General features: G+C 36.8%; 2 protein-coding genes across 4 annotated transcripts in view; one reads left to right on the top strand and one right to left on the bottom strand.

Annotated features, from left to right (window-relative positions):
• Positions 1-14725, top strand: part of LOC128213540 (HEAT repeat-containing protein 1-like) — a 33207-nt gene extending 18482 nt beyond the window's left edge. The window contains exons 22-44 of the mRNA XM_052919331.1: positions 1435-1529; positions 1827-1976; positions 2360-2466; positions 2763-2884; positions 3117-3245; positions 3528-3779; positions 4274-4397; positions 4621-4790; positions 4987-5154; positions 6302-6442; positions 6792-6953; positions 7206-7384; positions 7701-7800; positions 7996-8075; positions 8440-8524; positions 8768-8902; positions 9222-9326; positions 9557-9627; positions 11764-11861; positions 12862-13019; positions 13448-13606; positions 13953-14061; positions 14586-14725. Of these exons, the coding sequence (XP_052775291.1) occupies positions 1435-1529; positions 1827-1976; positions 2360-2466; positions 2763-2884; positions 3117-3245; positions 3528-3779; positions 4274-4397; positions 4621-4790; positions 4987-5154; positions 6302-6442; positions 6792-6953; positions 7206-7384; positions 7701-7800; positions 7996-8075; positions 8440-8524; positions 8768-8902; positions 9222-9326; positions 9557-9627; positions 11764-11861; positions 12862-13019; positions 13448-13606; positions 13953-14061; positions 14586-14674 (2988 nt within the window). The 3' untranslated portion in view covers positions 14675-14725. The remainder of the gene's footprint in view (positions 1-1434; positions 1530-1826; positions 1977-2359; positions 2467-2762; positions 2885-3116; positions 3246-3527; positions 3780-4273; positions 4398-4620; positions 4791-4986; positions 5155-6301; positions 6443-6791; positions 6954-7205; positions 7385-7700; positions 7801-7995; positions 8076-8439; positions 8525-8767; positions 8903-9221; positions 9327-9556; positions 9628-11763; positions 11862-12861; positions 13020-13447; positions 13607-13952; positions 14062-14585) is intronic.
• Positions 14726-17503: 2778 nt separating this feature from the next.
• On the bottom strand, positions 17504-22182 carry LOC128213541 (high affinity copper uptake protein 1-like). Of its 3 annotated transcripts, none has more exons than XM_052919334.1 (6): positions 22037-22182; positions 21380-21449; positions 20837-21068; positions 19731-19806; positions 18801-18906; positions 17504-18579 (listed from the first exon to the last, which is right to left on the bottom strand). In XM_052919334.1, exons 3-6 carry the CDS (start codon positions 21017-21019, stop codon positions 18222-18224), a joined length of 723 nt encoding a protein of 240 aa, XP_052775294.1. In that variant the 5' UTR covers positions 21020-21068; positions 21380-21449; positions 22037-22182; the 3' UTR covers positions 17504-18221. The 3 variants fall into 3 exon arrangements, with proteins under 3 accessions (XP_052775294.1, XP_052775292.1, XP_052775293.1); XM_052919332.1 differs by lacking the exon at positions 22037-22182 and adding an exon at positions 21590-22030; XM_052919333.1 differs by lacking the exon at positions 22037-22182 and adding an exon at positions 21902-21986.
• Positions 22183-23859: the final 1677 nt, after the last annotated feature.

Here is a 23859-nt window from a genome sequence, read left to right as displayed (position 1 = left end):
AATGTTTCCACTTCATTGTGACTACATGCACAACACAGGCACAATGGCTCAAAGTCAAGGTCCCAAATATTACCTAAAGACAATTGGTAGAAAATGCATCCCAGCCAAGCCTGTTTTAAGTGATTGCCACAGTTGATTGTTGCAGAGAGTAATAGATGAACAATTCTCATAAGCAGTAATCCCTACAATTCGTGTAATTGGTGGGGGATAAGAAATTGACCTAACTATGATGGGTAACTTTGTTATTCCAACGGTTATTTATAACTGTATAAAACATGATATATATAATGATACATTCATGACAATGAAAATATAATCATCTCATTTATGGTTTGTGTCTGTATTCAAAGTCTGACTTTGTTATACCCCCCAAAACAAAGTTTTTATACCCCCCAAAACAAAGTTGGGGGGGGGGGGTATACTGGAATCGGGTTGTCCGTCTGTCCGTCCGTCTGTCCGTCTGTCCGTCCGTTTTTTTTTTGTCCGGGATTCATCTTTGTCGTTATTGAACAAATCTTTTTCAAACTTTCAGATATTAATGGCCATGATGTAAACTTGCGCCTCTGTGAAATTGGTACGGGTCACATGACCCTGACCAGAGTTATCTCCCCTTGATGTGTTAAAGTAGGCAAAATAAGCCCTGTCCGGGATTCATCTTTGTTATTATTCAACAAATCTTTATCAAACTTTCAGAAATTAATGGCCATGTTGTAAACTTTTGCCTCTGTGAATTTGGTACAGGTCACATGACCCTGACTGGAGTTATCTCCCCTTGATGTGTTAAAGTAGGCAAAATAAGCCCTGTCCGGGATTCATCTTTGTTATTATTCAACAAATCTTTATCAAACTTTCAGAAATTAATGGCCATGTTGTAAACTTTCGCCTCTGTGAATTTGGTACAGGTCACATGACCCTGACTGGAGTTATCTCCCCTTGTAGGCAAAATTAGCTTTGTCCGGCCTAACTCCAGGGCAAACAACCTAGACATGGAGGGGTGGGGGGGTATTCGTTAGCCTATGGCTTACAGTTCTAGTTTGAATATGATTACCAAGATAAAAGGGTTATTCAGTACACTGTGAAATAAAATAACTGTTAAATTGTCTGTCTGTTATATCCACTCTGTTTCTGTTGCAAGCCTTCAATGATTTGCAAAATACTTGTCCAATGTACACCTCATCGACACAGCACCCATGATACTCTCCATATCTCCAAACATCAAATGTCATGTAACAGAATGAGACAAGAATGGGGGAAGACATCTGTTTAAGTTTCCAAAATCAGCCATCTAGTTACATAATGTATATGTGAAATGATCTCATGGGTGCTTTAAATCATTCTGTATTGGATGGCAAAACAAAGAAAACTACATAAAAAACTTTCAAATTGAAATATCTACATGAGTTATGTACCCTGACATAAATTTTCTTTTTTCAGCTTCTATTGGAGGGCAAGCACATAGACACAGAGTTGAGGAAATGTCTGAAGACTTCTACAGCTTCAACAGTACGGGAGGCTAAACGACTAAAAAAGTATGACTTGCATGTACTAATGGTGATGTGATATTTAAATTATGGCATATATGTATGTAAGAATAAAAAAAAAGTATTACATGTACGCACAACTGATATTATTGTATGTATGATGGCATTGTATACCCTTGTGTAGTCTTTTTAAGATAAAATTATCTAACTGCAAAGGCATTTTAGCTTCTTGGCAAGCTACTTTTATACTGTAAAATGATACAAGTAAGGATATGGTTACTGGTATAAATATTTATGCCTAAACACCAAGTATTCCACCAAATAGTTCAATTTCTGTTTCCACAGACCAGACCCAACCCCAGAGCAGGTTGGACTGACGGAGTTTGACTCACGGGACTGGCTGCGAGCCACGGTGGTGCTAGAGGCTGTCCACACCAAGAAGAAAGTGAACAACTTTACCGTCCTCGTGCCCACATGCTTCCAGATTCTCTCAAGGTTCTTATTGCTGTTTGATTATGTTGACTTTGTGAAATTTTCATTTTTATGATACACATTTGTCGTTTGTCTTAAATCCAGGATTTGACATTAGCGGGGGCGTAACTTAGGGGTATAACCTTTTGACATACTCCTTCCTCCAAACTGAATTATATTTCTTGAAAATGTTGGCAGGGGGGTTTCAGGGTTCTCCCCCAAGAAAATTTTAACGTATTTTATTACTTTTTTGTCTCCTTTATTGAAATAAAAAGGTAACTTGGAAGTTTTTAGCAGGGGCTTGCCTGGGTGTTTTAGAAAAGTTGTTGGGATTTTTTAGTTTTAATCTTGCACATTATGATGAGGTTCATTTTAAAACCTTGAATGTTTGTTGTGTAAACTTGCAGTATTCTGGAGTCCGACAACCACAGTTCAGCTGAGTACCTGAAGCAGCTGATTCTGACCCTGCTCTACAATATCTGCACAAGGCTTGACTCCTTGGAGGAAGGAACAGGTACGCCTATTGTAAAGAAACTTTACTTGGAAGCATAATCCTTGCCTTATAGTGTATAGGGGTTTTTAAATTCCTAAGTCCTAAATCCAGGAATGTTCTTAACAGAACAACAACTGCAATCATGGAATGTTAAAAAAAATAAAGAAATATGGTAATGCACAAGGCCAAAGTCCAAGGTCAAGGGTTTGAGCCATAGATTTCATGTTCACTCAGTGTCTTGTTATTATTACTAAATGTTGTTGTTGGTATACTATTTTGTTCCCATCTTCATGCTGCTATGTTGCATTATATTCCAGCATCCGTACCAGAGCGCCAATTCAACATGGACCTGATAGTTCAGTGTATCCGGTCCTCAGACAACCCCCAAACCCACCATCATGCCCTTCTTCTCCTTACTGCTGCCGCTAAAATATTCCCGGTACGTGAATCTGTTGACGTTGTGCAAAGGTCAGAGTAGGAAAAAAGGATGCTCCCTTTATTATTTCCAGTAATAATTTCTTGACATGTAAAAAAATCAAATGGGTTTCAGTAACTGTTGTTCGTTGGCATTTCTTCAATATATAGTAGTATTTACCAATGCTTATGTTTTTAGTCTGTACATGTATAGAAATAGATACATACATGATTTTATTTTCTTGTTTTTCACTCAGGAGCACCTTTTACACAACATGATGTCTGTATTCACGTTTATGGGGGCCAACATCATGAGGCAGGATGATGCCTATAGTTTCCACATCATCAGCAAGATCCTGGAGACTGTTGTACCGGCCCTCATCACAGTAAGGCTTTTCAAAGTTTGAATCAGGAATATCTGTATACGTCATTCAACATATTTTATTAATCTAAAAAGTGGTTTTCTGTACAGAAAGCTATGGAGATGACTTTGAAAAAGAAATACAAAATTCTAATAAACAAAATGATACCTATTGTTCAAATATTGTTTTACCATTTTTGCTGTGTTTTTTTTTAGATTGAATTGAGTAATTCTATTCAACATTTACATTGAGTACCATGTAGAGACTTCCTGACACCGGCAACTTTATAAACTTTTTTCCTTCAAGGCCTGTGAGCAGCGGAAGCGGGTTCCCAAGGGTGTGACCAACGACCTTGATGACATCATCACTATGGTGATCCAAGTGTTCGTAGACTCTTACCCTTACGTTCCAGAGCACCGTCGTCACTTGCTCTTCAACAAGCTGCTGTCAGTGATTGGAGAGAAACGTTACCTCTGGCGTCTGGTATCATTGATGATGAAACATGTGGTTTCCAAGGGAACCCTGAAGTCTGAATTGGCCGTTGACACACCACAGGATGTGAGTTATGTTAATGTTATGTGACTTATGTTACTCTATTTTTTGTATTGCTAGAAGTTGCTTATAATTTTTCCAAAAAGGAAAATGAGGTAATAGCATGTAATTTTATCCTTGTGCATGCCATATAGACGAGCACATGCCATTAAGAATTGCACATGCCATTAGGATGTAAACATGCTATTCAGACGGGCACATGCCATTCAGACATGAAAATGCCATTCAGACGTGGACATGCCATTCAAACTTGCACAGGCCATTCAGACATGACAATGCCATTCAGACATGCACAGGCCATTCAGACAGGAACATGCCATTCAGACATGCACATGCCATTCAGACATGCACAAGCTATTCAGACGTGACCATGCCATTCAGACATGCACAATCCATTCAGATGTGAACATACCATTCAGATGTGCACATGTGCATGTACATTTTGAAGGATTAATGTAAAACTGAATTCTTGATTTTTAATGTTCTACCTTTGTTTTCAGTCTGGTAGCAGTGACACAGACTTCTGCCTCTTGTTGTGTGCTGATTTCTCATCTACAGTGCAACTGTCCTCAGCCAAACATATGCTGGAGTATATCCTCAAATTGCCTGACGAGAAAGAGGATGGTAGGTGTTATAGTCGCCCTCTTGAAACAAATCTTTGTTGTATGCTTATATTCTGTAAGCTTAATTGTTTCTTCATAGTTTGCACAATCTGTCTGTGATTACCAAGTTATTTTTGCCGTGGAAATGTTCATGACACAAGATTGATGGATATGCACATATAATATCAGATGATTAAAACTATGTCATATAAATCATAATGTTAAATTTGTGTGGTATATTAAAGACACTCCCCGCCTTGTGAGACGCGAGCCGGAATCCTTCAGCAAGCTCCAGAAGGAAGATGCTGCAGTGTTCAACCCACCAGTACACACGGACAAACAGCTGCGACACTTCAAGTATGCTGTCATTAACCTGCTGGTTCAACTGTTCTCCAGTCCTGAATTTGTGCTTCAGGTTGGTTGCTTGATGGCAGTGTTAACAAAATTACTTTTGTACAAGCATTACATGTATATACCTTCTTATGTGTGTATATAGTTGTGCATTGCCTTTCTTGTGAATGACTTGACACAACCTTGTTTTAAGCTGATATTGCTATATTATCCAACATACACTTTTTGGAGCCCATCTTTAAAACAACATCAAATTACAGGTTGGGAGTGACGATGGGGGAGATGTTCTACAAGAGTTCCGTGGGCTCCTAGAGACCGTGCTGCAGGTTGTTGCCTGCTTCTCCCGCCTTGCCAACCGCTATGCTGCCCGACCCTCGGCAAAGTTCTGGAGGGCGCTCGGACACAAGGCTCATGACATGCTGGATAAGGTCATTTACATTTTTATACACCTGTTATAAAAAAACCGGAAAGTATTATCCTGCAGCAGGCAGGAGATGTCCAATATGTTGTCAATCAATAACTTGAGAAGCCTTTGTCCAATTTTCACCAAATCTGGTCAGAATGTGTATTGGCATAATATCTTGGACAACCGTATTGCTGTATTAACTTTATAGAGTTATTGCCCTTTCATTGTAGGAACTACCTCGGATCAGTGTTTTACAATCACTAATTTTGGAAGCTTTTTTCTAATCATTACCAAATTTCATTAGAATCTGAATTGGCATAGTCACTCAAGAGTGAATGCCCTTGGATTATAGAAATTACTTAAAAATGGTCTTGTCAGCTCAATAACTTAAGAAGCCTTTGTCCGATCATCACCAAATTTTGTCAGAATGTGTATTTGCATAATATCTCAGAAAAGTTTGATAACCAGCCATATTGCTTTAGTCACTTAAGAGTTATTGCCCTTAGTCATAGAAATAATATCGAATCAGTCTTGTCCGATCAATAACTTTAGAAACCATTGCCCAGTCATCACCAAATTTGGTCAGAATGTTTATGGTAATAATATTTTGGACAAGTTTGTTAATTCGCCATATCACTTGATTTGATCAAGAGTAATCACCCTTTGATTATACAAATAAAATCTGTCTTGTCCAATCAATTACATCTGAAGCCTATTTTCAATCATCACCAAATTTAACTGAATGTATTGGAAGAATATATATCACCTCTGTCACTCTTGAGTTATGACCCTTGAATTGGCAAAAACTGCATTTACTGAGTCTGCTCTCTACATTTGGTTTAACATACAACCACTTATCACCAAACTTGGTGTCCTAAAATTAGGATTTTATGACAGTTGGTGCTCTTGTTGTTGTTGTTGGTTTTTTTAAATGAAGAACCAACAGATAGGAAACCAGCAAATTTTTATTAGTATTTTGGACTTATAGCATAAGATAGTTTGACAAGTACAGATTTGATGATTTAGTTCAAGCTATATTATTCTTGCTTTGCTTTCTTGGTCAGGTTTCAAGAGACATTCAACAATTAATCAAAGTATTTAGTGAGAGGTTTTAGATTATTTTCCAGATTCTCAGTTCTTGTTTTGCTTATATGTTTATTCCTTGACAGTTTGTGTCTCTGATGCCTGAGTCTATGTTCATCGATGTGATTGGTGGGTTGCTGTCACATGACCTACCCACCATCCAGCGTAGAGCCATGGATCTCCTCAACACCAAACTTCAGCACCAGAAAGACATGGAACATGTTGAGGTAGGCTTTTTGGGTATTTTATCCAGTAGTATTCTGTGTCTTCTTCATTAAATTGATTTTAGCATGCCTAACATTATGGTGCAGTAATTTTTGCAAATGTTCCACATGATGGTGAATAGCTAAGGTGAATATGCATGATAACATTAATTAATGTGAAACATTTACATTCATTTATGTTATTTAACACTTGACAAGTTTGAGAAATCTCTTTTGTTGTAAGGTATGATGGATATGAATATGACAGTATATAGGATATAAGTGCCCACATGATATAACAATATTGTCTTCCTTTTTTCACCACTTTTTACAAATCCTTATGGGTGCATAAACAGGATTAATTTATCCACAGAGTGCAAGCCTTTTGCCGCTGGTGGAAAGGCTCAGAGGGTTGGTGGAGTCGCTGGAGCATGAAGTTACAGAGGACAGCGTGCAGAACTGCCAGACTGCTTTCATCTCCCTCAAACTGCTGTGTAGGAACATCGGTTCCCAGCACAGGGAACCTTTTGTAGAGGTGGGTACGAGTGAAGGCGAGTTTCTTTTAAGTTTGTGCACATTCTTTTTCTGAACAAAGGAAAATTATGTGGATTGACAAATTAAACAATAAGAATATCATTATAAAGAGGAAAGCAAGCTTAATAGAATGGATTTCTAAATTATTGCAGCTATGAAAACTAGACAAACTATGATCAATAATATTTTTCTGCAAGCTGCTAGTATTTACATTTGTATTTAAAATAAAACAACTATTTCCTTTCTGTTCTAGGTTCTGAAGACGTCTGTTGAGGTGTTCAAGAATGAGGCAGTGGGTGTATCGGTGTCATCCTGCGCCCTGCTGTGTATAGCTGAGATCTGTCAGACACTGCGGGTCCATGTCATACAGCACCTACCCACCTTCATGCCCGCCATTATCACTGTTCTTGCCGACCATAAACAGCTTGTGATGTGGGTTTCTTATCCTATTATACATTGAATTACTTAATTTTATATCAATACATATGTATACTATCAATATAGTTATCATATATATATATATCTAATAAAATCTTGTCTGATGTTTTTAAGGCTTTGAATTTTATTTTCTATTTGTGAAAATTATAAACATGGATGTTTAGAATGTCTTTATGCATATAACCAACTCATATTCTGATAATGAAAAAATCTATGATAAGAAAAGTTGAAATTGATATAGAATTTAAGCACTTGAGCATTTGTATTTCAAGTTCATTTTATGTATGCACCTGTTTTAAATACCTTGCAGGAATGAGCTGTATGTGGTTAGCGTGGTGACAACCTTGAATAAGGTGATGGAGAACCTTGCCCACTTCCTCTCTCCCTACCTACATGACATACTCACACATGTACGTCTAGCTGCATCAAATTTTGTTTGTTTTTCATTTTATTACATGTTATTTTGTACGGCAAAAAGGTATTTAATTGCTGTTCCGACACCTTTTGTCAAATTTAGGATTACAGATATAATTATGCATGCTGTGTGATTGTAACATGTATATTGTTTTTTGTCTAGATATTATCCCTGTTTAATTCTTGTGCAGGTGTGCATCCTGTCCAGTAAGACAGAGAAGTATGACATTCTACAGAAACCAGCAGTCCAGATGAGAATGAAAACAATCAGGTTGGAATCCATCTTGTATTAAAGTGTTGGAATTGTTAAATCTTTGATCAAATAATGGTCTTTTTATTATGGCGTCTGGGAAGCATTGCAGACACATAGGGATTATTTTACGCGATGTTACCTTCCAATCAATTATTTTTTGAACATCTTGTAGTCTTTGAACTTGGTATACATATTGGTCATGGTCATTAGATGACCTCTACTGATTTTGGGTTCTGAAGGTCAAAAGCAAAAGTCACCATGACCTTTACCAGAAAAATTATATTTTCTCCCCGCAACACATTCCAGTTCGTGGAGTTCTAGTTATTCATATGATAACATCTCTGTAGTTTTTGTAACAGTGTTTTACATTTGCTGTATTCAGGGCTACATTGTCTACCAACCTGCCTACCAGGGTGCTGTTGCCGGTGGTAACAGAATGTTACTCAACCCTTGTCACAACCAGCAAGGTACACATTAAATAGCTATTTAAATCTTTCATGAACATAGTAGCAAGATTGATCGATAGGTAGACAAAACGTGAGCTGAGAAAGTTATTTAATGAAATACATTGCTATCACATCTAGATTTTACTAGTTAAATATTTTCAGAATAAACACTGACTCAAGTGTGTAGGTTATAGTACACATATATATGGTATGAAGGCTATGACCAAAAATACTATAATTAATAATGACTATGTATTTCTCCAGATGGGTGTTGTGTGTTTGATGTCAGTGTTTGGGGAGCATCTGACCTCTATTCCCCGAGAGGAGATGACCAGTCACATGACCCAGCTACAGACTTTCTTCCTGCGATGTCTGGATGTACGAGTAGACTTTCCAGAGGTAGGCGAAATTGTCATGTATTTCTCACTTAAACTTTAATTAAGTTCAAATTAAATAGTATTGTAGATGTGAAAATGTTTCCATTATTCAAAATTTCAAGTTTTGTTTACGTTCCTTGAAAATTATCTCAATTATCCAACACCCATACAATTATGTGTCTGTTTGGTAAAACTTTTCACATTAGTTTGTGTACATGCAACTGTTAAAAGCGCCACTACACAATGTATATGAAAAAAGGCAAACATTACAAAATTTATTGCCACAAATCAAAAACATTTATTGGAAGTACCCAACCCAACATGTATTTCTGTGTGCTCAGCTGTCCAATAAGAAGACGATGGAGCTGGAATCTGTCACAATAGATACCATTATTGCCATGGTGCTGAAACTGTCAGAGGCCACATTCAAACCATTTCTATTTAAGGTTTGTGAAAAACTTTCTTTCTGTAGTGGTCTTAATATTTAAATATTATTGCTTTGCTCTTTTAGTTTCAGAGTAAATTTCACCAAATATTTAACTCGAGAACATGTACATGTACATTTGACATTGGCTAAATGCAAGGCTTCATTTATGGAATATTAATATCTCTTAACAATAATTAAATGTCGACTGCATTCATTGTGTATCTAAAAGTATATTGTTTGCGACATCAGGTGTTTGATTGGGCAACAACAGACCCAGATCACAGGGACCGGATCTTGGTTTTCTACAGACTTACAGATAGGTATATCACTCTATGTATAGCATTGAAAACCACTCTACATATAACATTCAAGACCACTCTACATGTGACATAGAAAACCACTCTCATGTAACATAGAAACCACTCTTTATAACATAGAAACCATTGTACATATAACATAGCAACCAATCTACATATAACATGGCAGCCAATCTACATTTAACATAGCAACCAATCTACATATAACATAGCAACCACTCTACATGTATCATAGAAAACCACTCTACATGTAACACAGAAACAACTCTATATATAGCACAGAAAACCACTCTACATCTAACATTGGACACCACTCTACATGTGACATAGAAACCCATTCTACAATTATCATAGAAAACCACTCTACATGTAACATAAACAAACACTGTACAAGTATCATAGAAAACCACTGTACAAGTATCATAGAGAACCACTCTACATGTATCATAGAGAACCACTCTACATGTAACATAAAAAAACACTGTACAAGTATCATAGAAAACCACTCTACATGTATCATAGAGAACCACTCTACAAGTATCATAGAGAACCACTCTACATGTAACATAAAAAAACACTGTACAAGTATCATAGAAAACCACTCTACATGTATCATAGAAAACCACTCTAATGTAACATAGAAACAACTCTATATATAGCACAGAATACCACTCTACATGTATCATGGAAAACCACTCTAATGTCACGTAGAAACCAGCATACATATAGCACAGAAAACCACAACAAACTCTACATATAACATTAAACTCCACTCAACATGTTTCATAGTAAACCTCTCCACATATAACATGAATACATGTATCATAGAAAACATGCATTACCCTATATTCAACTATAAAAACCACTCTACACATAATACAGAAAACCACTCAACATATATCATTAAGAACCTTTCAATATGTAAAGGGCTTTCATATTTAATCATACAACCCAACACAGGAAGGTAAAAAAAAGCAATTCCATAGGGTTATTTATTTTTTTTGCTACATGTTTAAAAAAAAACTAGGAAATCCAATTTCAAAGTGCCTTTGTGTTAAACGAAATAACCCTAATGTATATATGCATTTGTACCTGTATATGTATGTGTACCTGTAAATGTATGTGTACCTATATATGTATGTGTACCTGTATGAGTATGTGTACCTGTATAGGTATGTGTACCTATATATGTATGTGTACCTGTATATGTATGTGTACCTGTAAATGTATGTGTACCTATATATGTATGTGTACCTGTATGAGTATGTGTACCTGTATAGGTATGTGTATCTATATATGTATGTGTACCTGTATGAGTATGTACACCTGTATAGGTATGTGTACCTGTATATGTATGTGTACCTGTATAGGTATGTGTACCTATATATGTATGTGTTTCTGTATATGTATGTGTACCTGTATGAGTATGTGTACCTATATATGTATGTGTACCTGTATATGTATGTGTATATGTATGTGTACCTGTATAGGTATGTGTACCTGTATAGGTATGTGTACCTGTATATGTATGTGTACATGTATATGTATGTGTACCTGTATAGGTATGTGTACCTATATATGTATGTGTACCTGTATGAGTATGTACACCTGTATAGGTATGTGTACCTGCATATGTATGTTACCTGTATAGGTATGTGTACCTGTATAGGTATGTGTACCTATATATGTATGTGTTCCTGTATATGTATGTGTTCCTATATATGAATGTGTACCTGTATATGTATGTGTACCTGTATATGTATGTGTATCTGTATATGTTTGTGTACCTGTATGTGTACCTGTATGAGTATGTGTACCTGTATATGTATGTGTACCTGTATATGTATTTGTACCTGTATATGTATGTGTACCTGTATGAGTATGTGTACATGTATAGGTATGTGTACCTGTATATGTATGTGTACCTGTATGAGTATGTGTACCTGTATATGTATCTGTACCTGTATATGTATGTGTACCTGTATATGTATTTGTACCTGTATATGTATGTGTACCTGTATGAGTATGTGTACATGTATATGTATGTGTTCCTGTAATAAGTATATAAACTTGATGCATTTTTAAAATCTTTTATGGTTACAATACTGAACATTTCTTATAACTTTCTTTTCTCCCTAGGTTGTCAGAGAAGCTACGCAGTCTGTTCTCAATGTTCGCTGGCAACATTGTGGACCATGCTGCCAAGATACTTGATGAAAACAACAGCCTGAAAAACAGTATGTACAGTCCAGTATTGTATGAATTGAGAGGATTTACAGTCCAGTATTGTATGAACAGAGAGGTTTTAAAGTCCAGTATTGTATGAAAAGAGAGTTTGAACAGTCCAGTATTGTATGAGTAGAGAGGTTTTACAGTCCAGTATTGTATGAATAGATAGGTCGTAGGGTCCAGTATAGTATGAATAGAGAGGTTGTACTGTCCAGTGTGAGAGGTTGTAAGGTCCAGTAATGTATGAATAGAGAGGTTGTACAGTCCAGTATTGTATGAATAGAGAGGTTGTACAGTCCAGTATTGTATGAATAGAGAGGTTGTACAGTCCAGTATTGTATGAATAGAGAGGTTGTACAGTCCAGTATAGTATGAATAGAGAGGTTGAACAGTCCAGTATTGTATGAATAGAGAGGTTGTACAGTCCAGTATTGTAAGAATAGAGAGGTTGTACAGTCCAGTATTGTATGAATAGAGAGGTTGTACAGTCCAGTATTGTAAGAATAGAGAGGCTGTACAGTCCAGTATTGTAAGAATAGAGAGGTTGTTCAGTCCAGTATTGTAAGAAAAAGGGGTTGTACAGTCCAGTATTGTTAGAATAGAACCTGAACTTGTAGCTACATGTGCAGGTAAAAGTTGCAGTTAAGTTTCAGAGACATTTACAAAATTTCTCTTTAAACGTGTATTTACAGACTTGCTGTTATCACATATACCACTTTTGTTGTGCTATTGTACAAGATATTCTAAACATGTACAATGTACACATACCTGAATGATGAAGTGTACACAAAGAAGTCGATACATACACAAACCCATACCAGTAGACAACCTCTCTTACTTTTTAAAGGAATGCAATGCAGATTTTTACCAGCTTTATAATATGTAAGTCAGTGTATTCTTTTTTTCAAATGCTGTTGGATATGAAGAACAATTCTATACTAAATGATGGTAGATGAGGTTATGTCAGTTTTAAATAAGCTATATTTATAAGCTATTATTTGATTTCAGATAAGAAGTTTTTCCCAACAGACAAGTCCAAGCGTAAGAAGGGTTGTCAGGTACTGACTTACATCCTGGATACGGTAACCAAGTGCTGCCAGTACGATACCCAGGGCTTCATCAACAAGGAGAGATTTGACCTGCTTATGCAACCATTGGTAGACCAGGTACGGAGAAGCATATCAAATGTAACTTGTGTGAGACTTATCCATAAGGATGAAAGTTTCAGCATGAATACTTATTTCAGTATGAATACTAATTTCAGTATTTCTGCTCTATAATGTAATGTAATTTATAATTAACAAACTTTCACCCATCCATCCATCCATCCATCCATCCAATGGTTCCAAGTTACCGGTATTGACACCTTATTGTTGTAGAACAATAGAATTTTTAGCAATATTAATCATTTTTGTCTGGTTTTCTGTCTATAAATTCAGTGACTTCCTTGTAACATTAAAGCTGTGAAATATATAAGTCTTTAAGTTAATAAACATATTCAAACTGACTATGTTCAAAGCATTAAATTACATCACTCTATCTTTTAGGTATTTAAAAATCATAAAGCCTCTAAATCCTTCATTTTATCCAACAGCTAGAGAATGAGGCTGGTGGGGATGAAGTGTATGGTTCCCGTGTACATGACCACCTGGTTCCCTGTATTGTGCAGCTATGTGTGGCTGCCGGGGACGACTCACTCTGGCGATCACTCAACTACCAGCTCTGTCTAAAGACTCGCAGCCAGGACAGCAAGGTGAGTGGTTGATGGACTTTTGGGAAACTTTGAAATATGATAAGTTTTTTCCTTGGTTAAAATCAAAAAGGTACTGCATAAAAGAGTGTTGCTGCTGTGACTTGTAAATGAACTGTAGATCAGTGATGTGATTTGCTAATGTATTGAAAGTAATTGGCCTCGCTGGCATTGGAATGTGAATTTCATATCATTGTTTGATTAAGAGCTACCCCATTCTACAGCTGGTTGTGTGCAGGTCTGATGGATTGATATCAAAATGTATGTTATTACACTTGTGAACTGACCGTGACTAATATAAAAGAGTTTTAGTGTGCCACAATTAACAATCATAAAATTCTCCCTTAAGGTGAAGGAGGCATCTCTGGTGACCCTGGATGAGCTCCACAAGAAGCTTGGAGAGGACTACATGCCACTTCTGCCCGATACTGTGCCCTTCCTTGCTGAACTCATGGAGGGTAGGGGTTTGCTTTTATACTATTAAACCATTAATTGCTTGTCAGTCTGCCTGTGTACTGTCCACAAAAATCTCCATTCATATGTAGTCATTTATAACTATTTTAATACTGAAAAACTATCTATTGAAATAAACATTACACAAGTTTTGTTCTCTTCTGAATCTGTTTACATATTCACTCAAAAAAAATCTTTTTTTCAAATATAATTTTAATCATTGCTATTGAATTACTTTTGAAGTATGTGTACTTAACATAATGGTATTTGATCAGATGGAATTTTTTACAAGAAACTTGGTACATATATCAACAGCTGCAGAATGCATATTTGTGCTAAATTCCTATAACTCTGGCCAAAATGTTTATTGAGCTATGCCCCTTTTGTTTCCTTGTACTATGGCCGTTGTAAAATGGTTCTTGTACTATGACCCTTGTACTATGGCCTATTTGTTTGATGCCTCATTTTCTTATGTGAATGCATGTCTGCATAAATTCCAGATTCTCAACCTTTCTTAAATATTTTCCAGACGAGTGTGAGGCCGTGGAGAAGAAATGCCATGAAGTTATCAGGGAAATGGAGAAGACTTTGGGGGAACCGCTACAGAAATACTTCTAATGCATTGGTGCTCAATTAAAAGGTGTGAAAAATATGACTTAGTAGTGGAACAAAATATGCATGTGTGTAAGACTTATGTATCAGGATTTACATCAGGATTTACACCTGATAGTCTACCCCTCCTTTAAACTTTTGTCCAAAACTGTTGACCAATGAAAACGGCAGGCATGGAAGAATACATGAATCATATCCAGCAGAAAATGTGCCTGTACGATCATTGGGAGCTTATGTTATTGTTAAGTGTATTTACTTAAAACTGTACAGGGAAAAATAAATCCTGTAGAAGAAAATAATTTTATTTATTGGAACCTCTAAGTCTTAACATAAAAGCACCTTTAGTAGAAAAGTCCTTCTGGTTTCTTTCTACAAATGATATTAAAGACAATTCTAAATTATCTTACACAGTGCAACGGTTTCTGGAAACTTGTGAATAAAAGGCGACATTGTGGTAAAAGTAAACTGTGTTCCGGTATAAACTTTAAAGGGACAGTGGTACGAGATCCCAAAGTGATAACGGATGGTTGGGCTGACTATTTCCGGGATCTATACACGCCGTCGGACATAGCAGACGACTACATCGACTGGGAACGGTCGGTGACGGCTGAGGTTCAGGATACTATCGCTTCACTGGAACCAGATCGTAACGCTACAGTACTTCCGGATACGGTTTATGACGTCATTTCCGCTCTTCCGCGTGGTAAAGCTGCTGGGATGGATGGCATACAATACGAACATCTTATTCATGCGACGAAACCGTTATCCCACGCTATTGCTAACGTTTTTACGTGGATGCTTAGAAACGGGCACATTCCCAATTCACTGAAAAGAGGGGTCATCATAACACTACATAAAGGTGGGAAGAAACCGAAGGATAATCCTGACAATTATCGAGCAATTACCCTTTCTCCGGTTCTATTTAAGTTGTATGAACAGATACTCTTAGTGCGAAGTAAAGAGTGTATTATGGAATACATCAATAAACAACAAGGTGGTTTTCAGGAAGGTCTTGGGTGTTCCATGACGTCATTTGTCCTTCGTGAAAGCGTACATTTCGCACGTGAACATGGGTCTAGGGTGTACGCAGCGTTTATGGACTGTAGGAAAGCATTCGATACCGTGTGGCACACCGGAATCCTTTACAAACTATTAAAGGAGTGTAAGATGGACCCCACTTCCATATTAAGTTATGCAGCGATGTACCGAGATATGACTAGCTGTGTTCGCTACCTGGGCAATATTTCCGAGTGGTTTCCGGTCCGGCAGGGTACCAGGCAGGGGGGCAAGGCCTCGCCGTTGATCTACCTCCTATACATCAACGAACTAATTAACACCCTACGAAATAGCGGTCATGGTTTTTGTATGTTTGACATGAAACTCGGATCACCAACAGTGGCAGATGACATGGTGCTTATCTCTTTTTCTGTCAGTGGACTTAATTCCATGTTAAACATTTGCGAGTTGTATTCAAAACAGTGGAGATATACATATAATGCTAACAAATGTTCAATATTGGTATTTAATGAATGTAAGAACATACAGAGTAGACGAACATTCAAACTTGGTGATAAACTTCTAAATGAAGCAAAGGACTATACTCATTTGGGAATTAAATGTGACGCGCATCTAAATACTTCGGATATTATTCGTGACGCATATACCAAACTGAAGGGAACGTTCATCAGCATTTGTAATAGTGGTTTACATCCTGAAACTCTTAACCCGCTGACGTCAAAGACAATATATACATCTATTGTCATACCGAAGACTTTATATGGGTGTGAATTATGGTCATTCATATCGCCATCGGACTTACTGAAACTAGAAAGAGCGCACCGATTTTGCATTAAATATATGCAATCACTCCATAAGAGCAGCAATACAGACTGGTCACTCTGTGCTTTAGCTATTCCACCCATTGAAACATATGTGGATTTGCGAAAACTTCAATTTTTCGGGCAATTATGTCGGCTCCGAAATACATATATCGCTAAACAGGTGTTCAACATACGACTGTGTACGTACCTTGGATATGATAACCAATCTCGTGGCTGTATACCAGATTTTTACAGACTGTTATCGAAATACGGACTTCTAGATATATTGCTAAACTACATGCATAGCGGGACCTTTCCGTCACAATATACGTGGAAAGCAATCATTGATACTTACGTCAAAAATCCAATTCTCGTAAGTCAGTATAGAAGACTAAATCGGTCCAGTTTCAGCCCATTCGTTTGCACTGTACTAAGGGAGAAGACTGGAGCAACCTTATGGGAAGTGTCAAGAAATAGTCCTAGATTATCTCCCCTGTGTTGCACAATACTTCGCACAATGTGTCAACTCGTTTCGAACAACTTTACGAGACGTTGCGTCAAATGTGATATGCTGACAGATAATATGGTTGTTCACAGAATTTGCTTTTGTCTCAAGTTGCAAAATTGTAGACTGAAAATGTGGGATTATTTAATGCTCAACTTTATGAACTTCAATAACTTGCGCACGATGAGCCCATTGATACAATCTGTTCATATTCTATCTCAGGCAGGAACAGTGGATAGTACAATGTCAATGAGTGATTTGTACCTTGCTAAAATCATATGTAGCTTGTGTCAATAACTTGTTGAATTAAGTTCATCCAGAATTAGGTATATTGTAAAATCACACTTTGCTTTCCTAGTTATTTCGTTTTTCGCACTAGCTTTGCATTTATGTGTGTAATTATACCTAGGAATAGAGGGCTGCTCTAAATCTAAATATTTCTTACCAATGCATAATTTTGTTATCTTTCGAGAGTACTTGATATTTTATTCTGTTTGTCTACTTGTGTACATAATATGCATGTTTGGTTTACTCGTATTGTTTGAATATTATTTTGTTAAATGTAATTCATAATATGTGTCATTATTTGTATATATATCAATGTTTTGCTCTTCATTTCATGGAGGAATTAAAAAGTATCTATCTATCTGTAATACATGCACATTTCACTTATGACAACTTGTACAGCATTTCTGTTAATGAGATTACTGGGCAGCAAATGTTTTCATGATATAACTGTCTAAAATTACATGATCTATCACTGTGTTAAAAGATATATTAACTGCTTTTATGCCCACCAAGATGATGAATAAGTGCATACGTTTTTTATACCACATAAAAAGTTAAAAATATTACTGCAAGTTGTCATATATGGGCACAAATGATAATTCATAAAATTGACATTGATGTCATACTGTAGGTGTTTAGATCCCGTTATGCCTCGGAAAGCATTAATTCATATTTAATATTCAGTGTAGTCAACATTGACTTTGTAGAGCTAGAACACAACACAAATGAACACATAACTGATGAACGAGTTCAAAGGCACGAGTATTGTACACATTGACATGAATCATGTGGCTTCACATGGGAACGTACATGAAAGTGTTAAGTAAAATACATACACATTATTGTCTCAATCATATTACACCATGATCCTCGGTGCCACATAGCAGCGCTGCGTGTACGCACTAAATGCTCGAATAATCCAGTGGGCCCCCACCCCCGGCTATCCGTCCTCCTCATTCCCACCCTCCACGTCCTCGATGCCACACCCCGCGCATGCAGCGCCCAGGTCCGTACCCCTGTCTAAGGGCATTAACTCCTGTGACGAGGGGTTCCGCTTGTACTTCATGTTCTTGCTGTCCAGGCGATTTGGGCAGGTTTCCGCGCACTGGGCCGCCGACATGGGGTTAAACTCCTTGTGCCAGGCGAGAAGGAAGTAACCCAGGGTTATGCCGATTATTGTCACTAGAAACACCCAGACGTTGTACGTCATCACGATCAGCATGAGAAGATAACTAACTAAGAACTCAGTCACATACAGGACCGTCTGTAACAAGTGCTCCTTGCTCTGTATTGTGTGGCTGAAACAGAAAGTATGCAGTTTGAAGATATGCTCGAGTATAGAATATTCTTGTGACTTGTGAATTAATATTTCTGTTGCAAGTTGTAAAAAATATCTTAAATAACATCGATTTTGGTTTAAAAAATCCAAAGACCGCGTTACCTGCAATGTATAGGATAATTTACTGTGCCTTATTACACCTAAATAAAAAAATAACTAAATTAAGAAAAGTGTTGTTACATTTTCCCCTTGTAGTGCCAATGCACGTGTAGGTATTGGCGGAACCACTTGGTTCCCTGGTAACCGATCGCCAGGATAAACGTGCACAGACACGCCAGAAACACGTCTGAAACGAAGAAAGGGGGTTGATGTGTTGAAACGAAGAAAGGGGGTTGATGTGTTGAAACGAAGAAAGGGGGTTGATGTGTTTGTGGACTAAAATAGTGAGAACTTATTTATTTACTGATCGAAAATGTGAGTGTTGTATACAATGTATGTAGATCAATGTAGGAAACTGAAGCATGAACAGTGACATACTTCATACTGTCCACTTAGATGCGCAAAATATTTTAGCATATTTTCTATTTGATCCAAGCCATGTAATGAAACATTAATATCATTAACTATATTGGAAAACAAGTACAAAGGTAGTAACCAGAATCTTTAGCTTTGAAATATAAATCACTATTCTATCAAAACTGCGGGCCCTCCTACCAGAGTACCATCTAGTTAACCACTAGCAAAATATCAAGCCAAGATTCACTACCGCATTGATTTGATTCCGAGTCTACAAAACCTTATTTTATGTGTATTAGAGTGCAAGTTTTCAATTTAAACAAATCTAAGATCCTTTCTACCTTTAATAGTGGTTGTGGTACCTTTGAACAATCTTTTTAAAGTTTATGTTGCAATGAGAAAAGTATTTTTGGGGATAAAGAATGTTTGCACAAAATAAATAAATTATCACGGTTTAATTATTAAAATTTAAATGCCAATACATTGTATCGAGTCGAACACAGGGCATGCTTCAAGGAGATCTTAAGGTAAAAAAATACACTGTAGTTGGGGAGGGGGGGGGTCTTCAAATGTTTACTGGCAATGCCAATTGAGCGTATCCTTAAGGTACACAGTCCTTTCCGTCATATCTCCGACATGCTGAAGACTACTTACTTCCGGGGGAGTTGAGGACCCACTGCTCGAACAGCATAGTGGCGTTGATTTTTGTGGTGAAATAGGCCAGGTGGTGCTGAAATGCAGGAAACAACTGTGAGAGACAGGAATTTCCGTATACATGTACTATCATGAACAATTGCCACACTATGGGGATGTTGATTTCATGCAGGGCAGCCCATGTAACTGTCAACTCACTTCAGTTTAACTATCTAATTATATTTTTATTTCAGTTTCAAGATGTAGTGAGATTGTGTAAGTTGAGGATGACAGAATGTACCACGCTATATGTATATACTCTGTATTAGATGTCAATTCAAAGAAAGTGATGTCAAAATCTGCATTTCGTCTGTCGATAGTTTGGTATAAAAGCGTTTTATAGTTTTCCCATGTTTGAGTAGAATAGCCTGGTATTTAGTTAATCGTCCGGCGACATTACACTATTGATTTTGTTATTTGATACCGCAATATCTTTTTAATGTCCACGTTATACGGATACTTTCACTAGAGAATTGTTTTATTAACACTCCAAGTTGATGCATTCCACATCGCCTGGAGTTTGAATCGATTATGCAAATACATGATACATTACAAAGATATTCACCTCTTTACCCTCCATAAATGAGTAAAAGCATGTGCAAGGGGCACACATGGAATACAAAACAACATGAACAAATACATTTAAACATGGACATATTTACAGCGAGCTAATTGGTTAGAACTTGGTTAACGGTAACAACGTGATTAACGACATCTTTGTTCACTTTTAAAAGGTGACCTTTTTATGACTTGCTAATATATCGTCATAAAACAAGTAAAGCTAAAACAGTTGTCTAAATGCTTGTGAGGAATACTGCAGGTCATCACTGTTTCCGTTAAACTTCCAGGCAATACTTAAATGTTTAACTGAGCAATGTTTAAAAATTAACAACTATGACGTTAACAACGTTGTTAAAATTAATAAAGTTCAGACCAATCGACCCATTGAATACAAATATTTACAGTTATAACACCAATAAACACCCAACATTTTTAGTGTAACTGTCACATGAATAATTTCATGTTTGGTATATATATTTTTACTACGTTTTTTTAATAAAACTTACATCAGCGTGAAGGCTGTGATCTACGTGCCCCGCGTGACCTTGACCCGCGTCCCCGTTGACCACATGGTACTCGTGCGTGTTGCTATGGTGGTCCGCGTGGTTGGCATGGTGATCCGCGTGGTTGCTATGGTGGTCGTGGTCCCCGTGCAGCTGGGCGATGTACGTGTGGGCCGAATGATCCATTTCCGCTAAATGAATCGTAGATGTCTGCCAGCTTTCGCTTAAAATCCTCCTGAAAAAGTATGGCTGATGTTTTTTTCTGATGAATTATACATGTATCAATAAACATGTAGCTGAAAACTTAATTAGTAATCAGTATAAAAATAATATTACTTTAAGCATTCCTGGCTGGTGTGTTATGCTCAGCGTACTAGTAATTAGATATCGCCTGACTACCAATACATGTATTCAGCTCTTTTAATAAAGGATTAATCTTGAATCAGTTGTTTTATTTTCCTGTAATTTAGTGTTAAAAGTATCGAATATTACTATTTTTTTAGGAGGAATATAAACATTGAAAAGTTCAAAAAGGAACCTACATACCTGAGGTCAAACTGCGATGTTTTCACCGCTTACTGTCTTGAATATATCTCACACCGCATCATATATTGTACTGAAGAATGAAATTTTAAACACACTAAAATGGTCTATCAATTTATAAATCTCACTATCACCGTGCAGTTGTAACATGTGCAAGATTGTTTCCAAAACAGAGCATCTAAATAATGTTTAGTACATAAAACCACACTCAACTTTAATAGAGAAACCCTTATCGTATAAAATCCGTTTTTGAATTTTATCTCCAAATTGTTCGCCACTATTTCCTTTACTTATCACAATTCACTTAAGACAAATGATGGATGCGACTGTTAAATTACATATTATTCACTGGTAAATGACAGTACAGTGACGAGTGGTAATATTGTCGTCACTGCCCGCGGGCCTATGTATTGTGCTACTCATTAAAATATCACCATACTACTTTCCCCAAAGCACAAATCATTGACTTTAAGCAGATGATGGTTACCGCCTTAAGCATTTCATTAATGAACCACTTATATTCACCACAATCCGTCCATGTCTGCACGTACTACAATCTGACACGCTTGTTCGTTTAGAAAGTCTGCATTAAAGTTCTCCTGACACTATGTTAAAAAAATACAGATCTCGAGTTATACACGTTGCTGTACATCCCCATACCTTGTAACTATGACGTCTTGACGTACGTTTTTGTCCAGATGTGACATTGTTAATATATAAGTGTAGATAATGTAGGTAATTTATTTTTTCTATTGATTATCCTACGCAGATGCATTCAACGACGTATCGTTAAACATTGTTAAGCCATTACATGAAAAACAACACGTAGACAGCAGTGTTCCTCGCTATTAACAAAACATATGGCTCACTGCTTCCCAGAAATCAATATGAGTAGAGCATGAATCCTCTGTCAGGGATTTAGCCATCTCTTCTACAGCCTGCGACCTTTAGTCTAGACGTTTCAGATTGGTATGAAAAGCTATCTAGCCGTAGTCCGATTTCCTTTTAAAGGCCGGCCACAATGCGAACGTCGTTTGAAGGACCAACATTTTCAATTTATATTAAGTTTTGAGGTTCAATATTTAGCAAGCATAATTCATTCATATATCTGTTGAAACATGTGAAAGTGGAAATCAGTAAGAGTTGAGCAATTTTAACAAAAGAAAATTCTATCAGATTTCGAATCAAAAAGCATTTACGTTCCCCCGGAAATGTCCTAATATAAAATGAATATGTATATGAGTCAAATTTATCAGAACTACCCAATCAACATAGGCTTGAGGCTTTGTGAAAATTGCAGCTCTTTAAAAAAAGATATTTGCATTTTTGTAACCAGGAAATGAATTGCATTCACTATATTTTCCATTATTGTTTTAATAACTTTCTTATTTGAAAAGACATCATCAAGAACCCTCAAGACATTGTTGATTAATAATATCTGTCATGTGTCCCCATTCCGGATAGAATAATCCGACCCGAGGGCACCTGCGTTGCCAGGTAACGAGGCTTGCCGAGTTACCGGCTACGCAGCGTGCCTGAGGGTCGGATTTTTCTATCCGGAACGGACACACATGATATATATATTTTCTAGCATACCTTAAATTACATTTTTATGTGAAGAAAATACATAAGAAAGCGCGTTTTGTACATTTCACCAAAAAGCGCGTGCGATGATGTTTACTGACGTCATGACGCGCAGTAATTTGTATTCATTGCATACGTCAATAAGTTCCTTCGCTATCACGTCTTTTAAGGGTTATTTTGTTTTGTTTTTAAGGAATAAACACTAAATGTAACCATAGTTATGAGATTTCAATAGATGAGTTCGATTAACATTAACTTTACAAAAATATTCCTTGGTGAAATGTAAAAAAACGCGCTTTCTTATGTATTTTCTTCACAAAAAATGTAATTCAAGGTATGCTAGAAAAAATATCTTGCATGTGTGTCCGTTCCGGATAGCAAAATCCGACCCTCGGGCACGCTGCGTAGCCGGTAACTCGGCAAGCCTCGTTACCTGGCAACGCAGGTGCCCTCGGGTCGGATTTTCCTATCCGGAACGGGAACACATGACAGATATTATTATTCGTCTGCGGCATTTTGACACAAAAAAAACAAAGTAATAACGAGGACAGACGTTTCCGAAAGAATGTGAATGCTTTTTGATCCAAAATCTGATGAAATCTTCTTTTGTAAAATTTGTTCAACTCCTTACTTCCACAAAACAAGTCACCAAGAATGAATGTATTACTAAAAAATGTCTTTCTTCAAAACTAAATAAAAAATAACTTTTGAAACTTTCCCCACCCACTTTTGCCGTCCTTTAATTACTTTCATTTTGGCAGTGTTTTAATTTCCGTGTCCTGAACCATTGTCGCACCAAGTTTACACACTATTTTTTTATAGCCGTTTTTTTAAATTTATGATTTAAGTATTGGGCGTATTTTAGTGTTTACGGAATAAAAAGGATTAAAAACATATCG

Source organism: Mya arenaria, chromosome 13 (assembly GCF_026914265.1).
Source record: "Mya arenaria isolate MELC-2E11 chromosome 13, ASM2691426v1".
Lineage (NCBI taxonomy): Eukaryota > Metazoa > Mollusca > Bivalvia > Myida > Myidae > Mya > Mya arenaria.
Note: the sequence above shows the minus strand (reverse complement) of the source record. Positions and strands in the feature narration are given on the sequence as shown.

Coding starts and splice junctions, on each gene's coding strand:
- LOC128213541 (XM_052919334.1), bottom strand. CDS start 21,019: ATGGATCATTCGGCCCACACGTACATCGCCCAGCTGCACGGGGACCAC. Junction 19,807..20,836: donor ATCACAGCCTTCACGCTGAT/GTAAGTTTTATT, acceptor CCTGCATTTCAG/CACCACCTGGCCTATTTCAC. Junction 18,907..19,730: donor GGTCCTCAACTCCCCCGGAA/GTAAGTAGTCTT, acceptor TCTTCGTTTCAG/ACGTGTTTCTGGCGTGTCTG.